Source organism: Chrysoperla carnea, chromosome 2, assembly GCF_905475395.1.
Source record: "Chrysoperla carnea chromosome 2, inChrCarn1.1, whole genome shotgun sequence".
Lineage (NCBI taxonomy): Eukaryota > Metazoa > Arthropoda > Insecta > Neuroptera > Chrysopidae > Chrysoperla > Chrysoperla carnea.
This window is the reverse complement of record NC_058338.1, coordinates 68,481,005-68,493,369: the sequence shown is the minus strand read 5'-3', so window position 1 is coordinate 68,493,369 and position 12,365 is coordinate 68,481,005. Positions and strand designations below refer to the sequence as shown.

The window sequence follows — 12,365 nt, the reverse complement described above, 5'->3', positions numbered from 1 at the left end:
CCAGTGACGTAAACACATCGCTTTAGTAACGCCGCCACTTGAAGAAATGAGAAAATAACATGCAGAATGAAAATGGTTTGTCTCTCAACTTGCTTTCAACGAAGCTGAAAAGTTTGAATTTAGCGTGATAAATATACTTTAGATGAATTATTCTTTCATTTATATATGAATTTATGGCAAAAAAATTACTGCAACTTCTCAATTGATTCCATAATTATGTAAAAAATTTGATTAATGTAATCCAAATTTTAAGCATAACTGGTTTTTAGAATCGGATAAATATTTTTCTCTGCCAACGTTAATATCAAGTATATTTCTTATATCAAAATATATACTTATACCTGAATATATCTAACATGACTTCGATCCAAACTTTGTTGTTTATGTTCCATTAAACTCGAATAGATTGTATTTAACTGATAACTTAATTGTAATATTTGAACAATTTCGTCTTAATTCCTCTGAACTATGAAGCTGTTAGAAAATCATTTCTAATTTTCCTTTTATTCCCAGCACAAACAGCCTACGATAAAGACTCGAATCGCACACGACCAACAGTTGTATATCGCAACAATCAAACATTAGACGCTAAAGATTCGTTAAAACGTGCATCAAGTTATGTTCCCTCATCGTTACCACAACGTCGTGCCGTACATTATCAATCGACTGGTTCCTTACATTCCGATAGTCCAAGTTCTAGCAGTGTTTCTCCAGTGCCATCACCATCACCACGAGCAACTCCATTACCAAAACAAGGTGGTACACCACAACAGCGCGCTGTAGCATCCGCATCGAATTTACATCTTGCGAAAAGATGGACATCGGTTGGTGATTTTAATCATGCACAAGGAAATGGTTATACATCGTCAGTTAGTAGCAGTCCAGTACAATCCAGGTAAGTTTTTTTTGGGTCATTTTAGCAAGATCGTTGATTTGCATCAACCTGTATATACGAAAAGCACTCTTCTTGTGTAAAAATTAGATTTGTGTATATTTTTCGGAGATGGATTGCCAAATAAGCTGTTTTACATAGCCGTTGGTTGCTTAACAAAAAAATTTGATTATGCAAAATAGGACAAGGCAAGCAAATTCGAGAATAATACTTTGCCATGTAAAGCACTTGAAATTCTCTCTCCGGGAGTTTTTCATAATGCTGACTGATAGAGTGAGAGCGATTTATTTATAAAATGGTGACGTTGATAAGTCCTCTCCATATATGCAGTAAATATTTATACTTCAAGTGCAAAAATAAGAACATTCGTTTTTTTTTTGTCAAATATGCCCTGACCAAATCACCACGAAAGCAAAAAATTATATTGTCAAAAAAAAAAGATTTTTTAAGTTTAAGTTTTAAGAATTTTATTTATTTTTATTTTTTTGTAGATTTTCCACAAAATCGCTGCTAAACCTTTATTCTAAACCTAGTCAGAGCCCGTCCAATATGAAACATGGGTATGAGTTTTTATTTTATTTTTATGATTTTTTTTAAGTTAATTTAAGCCTTAGTTAAGTTTATTTAGTCTTTTTTGACCTTACTTAAGTTTATTCAAGTCTTCAGAAACTTTTAAGATTGTTGAGTCAGGTTTTCCTGCTTATAATTTGGCCAATAGGTGATTCAACGTAAACTGGATTGTGAAAAAACATATTTAAATGTAAGAAATTTGGACTTCTTTAAATAAGTTACAAATTTTCAATTTTCATGGCTATGAAATTGTCACTCTTACACTGGCAATAAATACTGCGGGTTTACTACCTTGAATTTTGTTGCCTAGAAAGGTATTTTATTCGTCATTAATGAAAGAAAGAATAGAAACTTTACGACCACCGCTGATCAACTGCTGTGCAATTGTTATTAGAGAGCAGATAAGAAAAAAAACATCTCCAGCAGCTAAAATAGCTCAATTATTAGACCCATAAACCATACCTTATTACACCACTAACTCTCAATGTTGATTTTCTCAGTTTCAAAAGCATACCATTTTAAGGCCTATATTTTAACCGATTGGCAAAAGTAGGTGTATTAATTTTGTTCGAATACAAAAGAGTTTATTTTACAAAAAAGAAAAAAATGCAAGAATTATTAATGGCATATCTTAAATGGCAATATTACAATTTCAAAAATATTATTAAACAATCTGACTGGAAGTAGACTTGATAGTTAACATAAACGTAAAACTTCCTTCCAATAATTGATATTAAAAAAAGCCAGCACGAGCTAAATGGAGATTGTAATTTTATACATTTTAATAACAATATTTTTATGATAATAATTTACAACTTTATATTTTTATACCATATTTTAAATTTAAATTAATATTTTTAAAAAAAATCGTTGATTATGTGTGAATTTAACGAATACTTAGTGTGCAGTAATTTACCTTCAAATTATACCAACCTCTGATATTATATATGGTCGATTCCTCCTCTATGTCATGCAATTACGAAAATGTACGTAAGCCTACATAAATAATTTTCTAGTCTAGAAAACACAAAATATGCAAATGTTGTTTCAAAAAAAAAAAAAAAATATGCCTCACGAAATTTTTAAGGATAATGAAAATTGGAATACTCCAAAATAGAGAAAAATGAAATTAAATCATCTTCTGCTTTGTACAAAATCCTTCTTTTTGGAATAAATGAGCGTTTATTACTGCTATTTTCCTTAACTCTTATCTTTCCAAAAACTATTAAAAATAGAACTTGGTGTCCAGGAGGACTATTGTTCAAGAAAAGATACATACTGAAAGTTGTTTTATTTCAGAAATTTCTTGAAACATGTTATCTCTTCTATCCCACCATAATAATTTGTCTTAAATCTGAATAAACACAAAAATGTTTCGGGTCTTCAAACTATACCATTTTTGGGCTATACTTTATAGTACGAGAGTTGGGTTTTTCGAGAGTTTAATTTAAAACGGTTGAACTAATTTATTTCCTTATTGAACTTACATAGAGATGAAGTACCTACGTCTCGCACATGAGACTAATTGCTAAAACAGGGTGAGCGAAAGATTTTCTGCCTGAAAATAAAATTTCATTCCTTAATTATAAAACCAAATCATAATTAAATCATTAGAATTTGATTTTGAGAAAAGAAAAATAATTTTTTTAAAGTTGTCTTAAATTTTAGAATCAGTAATTTTTGTAGCTTTTTCGGGGAGGTGCGTTTGTAAGCGTAGTAAACACAGTCTCTTTCAAATGCCAGGTGTACTTCATCATTACCTTATTTCAATAATTTAAAAAAATTTCCTAAATTTAGTCTTCGTGAACTCTACTTTTTCGTGACGTTACTCTCTTATACCATTCTAATGTACGGTATCCTAAAAGAACCATATTTGCGTGTCGCTTATGATTCTTCTTCTGGTATTTAATTTACGTGAAAGGTGAAATACAATGCAGTAAAATAATAACACGAAATGGTTTAGGTTAAAGATAAATATTCTGTAGATACTATACGGTAGGATAGATGTGATAAATATATAATATAGATGTATAAATATATTAGTACTAATTTATTTCTATAAATAATAACGTTATTATTTGAAACTCTTTTAGAAGAGCCAGGACATACAAATTTGTATTGTGCTGTGTGTGGTTTTTCTTTCTCCACTGCGCGGCACAAAAGATGGGGCAATGTGTTTATTAGCCTTTATATGTTTGTTCCTTTGTGGCACTCTATAGGTCACACGCTTGAACCGAATTTGATCATTCTTACGTCAATCAATTCGTCTTAATCTTGCAAATCATGACAGCAAATTTATCAAAAATCGACGAACTATGTTACGTAGGGTAGGTACCATTGAATATGAAAGAAAAAAAAAAGTCCAGTAGTTTACATAACGACTTTAACAGACCGGGCCTATTTAAAATATAGCCCGGACTAAATCTTCCCCATAATGGGTCCTGATTATTAAAGTTTCTAGTTTTTTCTTCCCAGTTTAAACATGGTACACTAAATTACAGATAGCAATGCATGGTTTTATAAATTACACTTTTCGTTATAAGAAGTTGTTTCAAAAACTTGTTTCCAAAATTTCGCTGATCACATTATTGTTAACATCATCAATATAAGTTTATATTCGCTTTCAATCGATTTTTTAGCGGACTGTTTTTGTTCAATAAATTTATAGCTTTTCGAATTTATCGAATTTCGTAGCCAACTTTTTTATCTACAATTTTAAATAGGTATCACCTGCCTTACCGATATATACGAACGGTTAATATTGTGCAGGCTTGGCTCTTGGTATATTATGAATGATAAAAACACATTAATTTTATTATTTATACTTTGAAATTTTTAACTAAGATAACAAAGCTTCGTGCTTTATCAAAACATAATAGTGCAACTAATTAAAACTTTTTTAGGGCTTTGTTAGTATAATTAAAATATAATAGAGAACTTGCAGACAATTGAAACCTAAGCTGCCTATCACAATTCACTTTTTTTTTACAAATTTAAAAAGTAAATAGTTTAACAGTTTTTCCCATCTCTGCTAAGACTTATAACGCCAGAAATTTTATAACCCATTTTCGTTAATATTATGTATGACAAATTTCCCCTCGTTCTATACAAGTCACAAATAAACTACCTAACTACCTGATGCTGGTTTTGCCTGATTCGCCATTAAAAGATTTTTTCATCTTCATCAGCTGAAAATTTTCGCGTCTTCAGTTCAAATTTTATCAATGTTTGTAAGTAGATCAGTTTTTGATTTTTTAATTTTACAAATTCAATATTTTATCACCCAAAAAAACAAACTACAATTTTCTGCATATTTTGAAATTACTTAATGTACAATTTCATTTATGATTCTTTTAAAAAGTTAGTGGGTACGTTAAAATTATCTGCGGAATATAAATGTGATTGTAGCTATAAATATTTAGCAATACATATTTTAATTACGATAACAAAACCATGAAAACTCAATATATATTTTGGACAATAATCTTATGACTCATAAATACCGTAACTGCGATCTTAAAACTATTAAGAAGAAATTTAAGAAAAAAAGGAATAAATAAAATTTAGTTTTGTTGTACCTTACTAAGAACATTTCTTAATTGACTTTTATTAGCAATTGTATAAAGCCTACATAAAAACAAACAGTTAAATATTTAAATGGTCTATTAAATTATGTTACTAAAAATAGACAAATATAATTTAATTACTCTAAGATTCAGGGTCGAATTTAGTTTATACCCTAAGAACAATAGGCTTTAAAAACCCTAATAATTATTTTGGCAAACAATGAATGAGTGAACTTCATGTTTATAAAACAATGTAAATATAAAAATGTCGTATTCTTTTACTATTCCCACCTAAACTCATCGATTGACAAGGTTAGATTTAGTTGTAGAAGCTGAGTCTCACCTGGTTCTTGAGACGCCTTGTAGCATCTGGGAAAAGGATTTCCTCACAAAGATCCACGATTCCTTGAACTATTTGGAGCTGTTCAAACAGCAGAATTGAACTCTAAAAGTTCAAATCTCTTAGAGAGAGAGAGACATCTTGAAACTGTATCATCCGAGTGTGTCTTCTCATAAAAAAAGCTAGGAAGCAGCGTTGTCAACCCAAAAACTGTCTTGGTGGTAGATATGATTTAAAAAGTTGGTAATTTTGAGCAAATCCTGCTTAAAACTTGGTAGATCTAATCTCTTTTTTTTTGCGTAATCCATTTGTTGCCCTTTTGTCGGTTTCGGTCGGCCCGTTCCAAAACTAGATCCTTCATCTCATATTTTGATTAAACAATTTATAACTGTTCTTCAGTAAGTTTTTAATTAATGAAAAGGTGATACATTTTAAGGCATAGTTACAAGCATTTTCACGGAATTTGATTATAATTTTTAATTTTTTATAAACTCAAAAAATTGGTAGATTTTTCTTGCGAGGTAGTAGATTTGAAAAAGATTCTTAAAGTTGGTAGATCTACCTAAAGGTTGGTAGAGTTGACACCGCTGACTAGGAAGTATAATAGACAAGATGAATCAATGTTTCTTTCTTCTCGCTGTGCACACTTCCGTAACAGTCGTAGTGCATTATTTAGAACAAGTATACTTGCCTTTCAGTCAGTGCCCTATAATAACTGCTACCATAATTGCGTAAAGAGACTCTTTGACGAAAGATAAAATTCTTGGCCCGTCTCCGTTTGTACCATAATTATATCATTCTGTGCAGTATGAATAATAGCAATAAGACGAAACATTTACCAGGCCCGTGCGTAGGAATTATCCAAGGAAGGGGTTCAAACTTTTGGTCATCATGATAGATCACTAAGTCAATAAAAACAAGAAATTATTTTTTCGAGAAAGAGAACATTTAATTCGATTCGAATATGATATTCTTCACTATTTTTCAAAAAGTAACTACGAGGTAGTTGAAACAATTCAATATTCTAGTTCAAAAAATCGAGCAAGAGTTTTCATCGAAATTTATCAATAAATATTTTGTTGACAAAATATTCCGATGATTCAACAATCGATCTATAATCTTCAACTGAATCAGTCAGTATATTCGGCAATTCTATGTCGTATTCATCGCAGATATTGCTCATGGTTTTAAAAATTTTCCTGAAATCTTCTCCAGCGTTTCCTCTTCTTTCAATCAAAATATCTTTCGCAGCATCTGTCAGTTCGATAGCTTTGCCAAGATCCAGGTTTTCTGTTTGAAGTACTCGATTCAAGAAGAAGTCGAAGAATATACCGAGCTCAAAATATCCATGGATATCGGAATCATCAGTGGAAATGCATGGGTGCATTTACAGGACTATATTATTAATTCCAAATTGAAATTTGACAGTTTCTCAATGGAAGGGGTTTTGATCCCCAAAACCACTCCCGTGTGCACGGACCTGACATTTACACAAATCATGGCCACCTATGTACACTAAAGCTAAGACTGTAGTATGGGATATAAAATTATTCTAAATTTTCAAAGAAACATGATTTATGTGTATTCAAAAGTTTATTCTTGTATGTTGATTCAACTCGGTATTTATTTGCTTTTCACTGGCAGTTTGTCAAAAGCACTCTCTTATAAATTATTAATAATGTTAGTGGTATATAAGGCAATAAAACGTGGTATTTAAGGCTTTCCTGCAGATATGATGTTTATTTATTTATATGTTTGTTCCTTTCAAAGGTATTTAATTTAAATAAAGCGCGTTATTATCCACAACCTTTAACTCTGGGTTTTGTGGAAAATAACGCGCTTTATTTAAATTAAATACCTTTGAAAGGCCTCAAAACAAGGTGAAAAAAGTTGGTATGATTGACTGTATTAAAAAACCATTGTTAATAACAATAATTACAGATAATCGCCAATCGCCATACAGTTTAATTACTTTTATTTACCCGTTTACGCTGCGCTACGGTTGGGTAATCATTCATAAATTAAAATCGTCTGCTTGACCTTGTATTGTATTAATGTAATAAACTAAACACACTTGTTTCATGTTTAATTTCTTTATATATTTTTAGTATCAATTCATGAATCATAACAAGTTGTTTGCTGTGTTTTTTATATGAAAAGTGGCAAATTTTTAAAAATTGATACTTTTCTAATTTTAATAAGTAATTTAATGATTATTTTTAAATTTAAGTGAATTAATTATTAAATTTAATTATTCATTCAAATGTATATAATATAAATTTGAATAAATATTAAATATCATATTAATCGGTTTTTGTGCGGTTATGTTTAGTGTAGGTGTTATTGTGAAAATATTTTAAGATAAAGAAAAGCTTATCTACATTACCGATGTTGCCGGTATATTTTATCACAAATTTGAATTATATTTTATTGTAAAATTTTATTTTTTTAATTTTCGCTAAAAAAAATTGTGGAAGCGCAGGGAATTGAAAATTTTTAGTTTATTCGTTGGTTCCATAATATTTTTCAGTGTTATACAACTACTGTAAAAGAAAAGAGCTGTTGATCATTAAATAAGTGTTAAGCATCAAACAAAGCTTACCTATCCATACAAATTAAACCAAGTGTAAACTAAAATTTACTTTATAACAAGTGAAAACAAACAATTGACTGAGTTAATTGCTGAAATACCATGCATAGTCAGTGTTGATTTCTTTATTACATTACACATACAAACATGTGTCACATACATAACTAAATAATCAAGTATAGTACATATTATAAAATTTCCGCCTAATTGGCGCCCTCACGGGTAAACAGTGATGTTTACGAAAAAATGTTTCAAACAAAAGTTGTTTAATTTTTGATAAGGAACATTTTTTACATTTAAACTTTTGTTCTATCTATAACGGTTTACAAGATGGGTCCTACGGACCCAAGACCCAATTGACCTATGATGCTCATTTACGAACTTGACCTCACTTTTTACGTCCTCTGAGTACGCTGTTTCAGCTCGATATCTTTTTTCGTTTTTGAGTTATCGTGTCCACAGACGGACGGACGGACAACCGGATATGGACTAATTGGGTGATTTTATGAACACCTATGACAAAATTTTTTTCTTGCATCATTATTTTTAAGCGTTACAAACTTGGGACTTATCTTAATATACTATGTATATTTCATATATGCATGGTATAATAATAATCAGTATATATGAGCTTTTTATCAAATGGAATTCTTTCTCAACGTGGATTCAAACGGAACAAGATTTTCTTGAATTTTTATTATCTTAAACTGAGAATTTAAGGTCTAAAATAAATACATCGAATAAAAAAGTATCTTTAAAAACTAGAAACATTCAAAATAATTTTAATTTGAATATGGCGAATTTTTTAGTTGTTCCGGGTACGAAACCCTGAATTTGCACTGGAAAAATAGCTAAAAACATTCTCCATTAATTACCTTTCTAACGTAACAAAAAAATCTGTTCATCCGTTATGCGTTTAGGCCCTACGATGCCACAGGCAGACAGACAGGCAGGCTGACCCACATAGCGGTCAAATTTATAACACTCTTTTTTTTGATTCAGGAGTTAAAAAGAACACCAAAATTTTGATTTTCTGCTTCGTTTTTCTTTTTGAAATACAAGAATGATTATTCAAATTCTACGCCAAAGCTGAATGTTGATTTTACTATCGGACCTCATTCTTTGGAGGTATTATCTTCCGCTTTACATTTTTTGTAAATGAGACAACTTTTAAAAGTTTTCTTTTAAATATTTTTCTAAATAATTTTATTAGCAAATCCAAATATCTCCATCGATCGACCTGGAAAATAAACAACTATACTTTTTTTAAACCGGGGGTAAGAAAAAGGGGTGTTATAAGTTTAACGGGTATCTGTGTGTCTGCCTGCAGCATGATAGCTCCGATGAATCAATTTTAATTTCTTTTTGTTTTGGAAAAATAATTTCATTGAGCGTTCTTAGCTACGTTTCAAGCTACGTTCTTAGCTAATCAAAAGGTTGAGAAGACTTTCTTTAAACCTAGCTAAGAATACTCTCATGAAATTATCTTTTTAACAAAACAAAAATCAATTTTTCGTTTAAGAGCTAAGATGATACTAACGAATTTATCAGATCCAATTTTATGTCGGGGGTTTCTTTAAATTTCACTCCTCAACTGGAATGAATTTTAAAAAAAGCTTATGTCTTTCCGAAAACTTGGAAGCCTCATTTTTTTGAATGTCTCATTGGGTTAATGAAATGATTGCTTCCTCTCACATTCTTATTTCCATGGATGGCCCACGCTGTATATAATTACAATTATATCAAAATTGTAACTAACCTTGGGGTATCAATTTACACACATGTGATACCTATACGCGTGTTAGATGATACATTCTACACTACTAGTGACATCTAATATCGAATCGAAAGAACTTCTATTTTATTCCTTAATATCTATTTCAAGGTGTAAATCGAAATTTTATTGCGCTTACTCGCTCACTCAATGCCACGTATTAATGATTACGTTTTCCGTTATATTTCGAAAAAGCCGATCTGAATTGACCTTGTATCAATATATTTTATCTGCATTATGGTCCATAATTTGAACCGTTACAGTTCCGTGTTTTTAATAAAAAGTTTTAAGTGATTTTAATATTGTAAAATACACGTAAATAAACAACTATGTCTTTTTTTACTTTATAAAATCGTAATTTTAATTCTATTCAAACTGTTTGAAATTATATTTTTCCGCTTTGCTTTATCGAATATAAATCGCATTTTTTTAAAGTATATATGCCGGATATTTTTCCATAAACTTCTCTTGTCGAGTGATCATAAACTTTTCACCACAATAATTTAAAAAATAGGTTTGAAATAAAAAAAATTTAAGATTAGAGAAGGGTCTTCTATGTTGAAACTTATTAAAAATCCGTTCGATATCGGCAATTTGTGACAAATACCCGGCATAAAGAATATACAGGGTGGTCCAGGTTACGACAGCAGGACTTTATCAAATGACAAATAGCGTTAAAATAATGACAATTTCTTAATACTCTTATAGTCAAAATGTTGAAATTTTGGAAGAAAAATGGTATTTTTGAGAATATTGCCAAAACTTTAAAAAATTTGCAATTTGGTACATAATGTCCCAAACATGGGGCATTGCGCAACGTTATTGTATTTACGTTAGAAGTTTTTTTTTTTTTTATGACACACCCATATTTTCACCGCTGGTATCATATATTATCTGTATATAAGGTTTAAGGTAGTACGAGCGCCAGGGCAAGTTTAGACTTGTAGTTGAAATTATTGGTACCTTATTTTCAACTTTGATGATGAATTTTGTTATAACTTAATAAATTTAAACGAAAAAAAAGAATAAAATTTTTCGATATCTGCCTTAGTTTTTGAAATATTGAAAGCTAACTATTTAAACAAAATTTTGAATTTTCGATATTCTGCAAATTATTCCAGATATCGAATAATTATATTATTATTTTCCGTCTTATATTGTCAGGTTATAACATAGTTCACCATCAAAATTGAATATATATATATATATTTATTTTTTTAATTTGTGTCCCCAATACCGTGCTCATACATCCTTTAATAGTCTGGCACAAAGGGTTGTTTTTTGTTTTAAATTGTTTATTATGGTTTTAATTTTAATAAAAATTTTTTTTTTTTTTTTTTAATTTCTACGGACTAGTTTTTTTGGAGAAATTTATGAAAATATATCATTTATCTACCGTTTTCCCATAAGACTAATGTTAAATATGTCTACTTTTGAAATATTTTATTTATTTAAATAATCGAGCAACCTCCCCTGAAATTTCAGAATTAATTTTTTAGACCAACTGCATATTAAAAAAAATCAAGCCTTTTATTCAAAATTGTTCTGGCGCTCGTACATTCTTAAATCATAAAAGATCCTTAGCTTATACTATCATATTTCAAATTGTTCTAAGCAGGTGTTTTGACAATATTCACAAAAATATATCAATTTTCTTCCAAAATTACATATCTTTTATCAAGAAAACGGCGTTTAAATTTTCATTATTTTATTCTTATGTTTTATTAACGATATCCTGCTGTTATAACTTGCATCGCCCAACAGAATGATATACGATTAAACTGAAGGTTACACCGCTCAGAAATTTTATAGTGGAAATAAATAGCCCATTTTCACTAACCTGTCTGTCTATCTGCTCGTCTGTTTGTCTGTTAACAAAATTGTTTTCTGAAAACAGATATTCAAATCATTTAAAAATACCCACTAATAAAAGTACCTACTGCTAAAAGATTCAGCTTAATTTTTTTTTTTTTTTTTTTGCTACCATTTTTATTTATAAATAATAATTATGCGGCGATAATAAAAAGTAAATTATGTATATTGTTAATGAAAATGTAGTAAAATTGAATCGATTTTTAAATTGCTCTACTTGTATGCCCATATCTTGTTTGCGGAAGTTGATAATCTATCATTATATACGTCAAAGATTCATTAATACATTTACACTATCTTTACGCGTCAAACTGTTCATTTAACACCTACAATCTACAAAAAGTCACAATGTCATTCCATTTACAAATAATTTTACGTAAAATCGAATCATACAAAAACTATATTGACACTATGATGACAATTTTGATTCTTTCTCGTCTTGATATGTATATTTTACAGGAAAAAAATAAGTTAATAAAGCTCCTTTTTATTTGAATTGAAAGATACAAAGTTACCTTGAATTACAAATTGTATTCTGTAGTTTTTTTTTAATCGACATTTCCTATAAAAACAGTTAAGAGTCAAAAAATGGTGAAAGCGCAAATAAATTATACCCTATATTAATTTAAAAAAACTTTAAACAAAAAGAAAACCGACTTCAAAAGAAAAACTTTTCCAAAACAAATTAATATACACTAAAAAGTAAAAAAATAACGATAATATAATGTAGTTAAAATTATTGTTATTTTTGGAGTCGGTGT

At 29.5% G+C, this 12,365-nt stretch overlaps 1 protein-coding gene across 1 annotated transcript in view; it reads left to right on the top strand.

Annotated features, from left to right (window-relative positions):
- Positions 1–12,365, top strand: part of LOC123291868 (echinoderm microtubule-associated protein-like 2) — a 44,364-nt gene that overhangs the window by 19,597 nt on the left and 12,402 nt on the right. The window contains exons 3-4 of the mRNA XM_044872301.1: positions 514–895; positions 1,384–1,452. Coding sequence (XP_044728236.1) covers positions 514–895; positions 1,384–1,452 — 451 coding nt within the window. The remainder of the gene's footprint in view (positions 1–513; positions 896–1,383; positions 1,453–12,365) is intronic.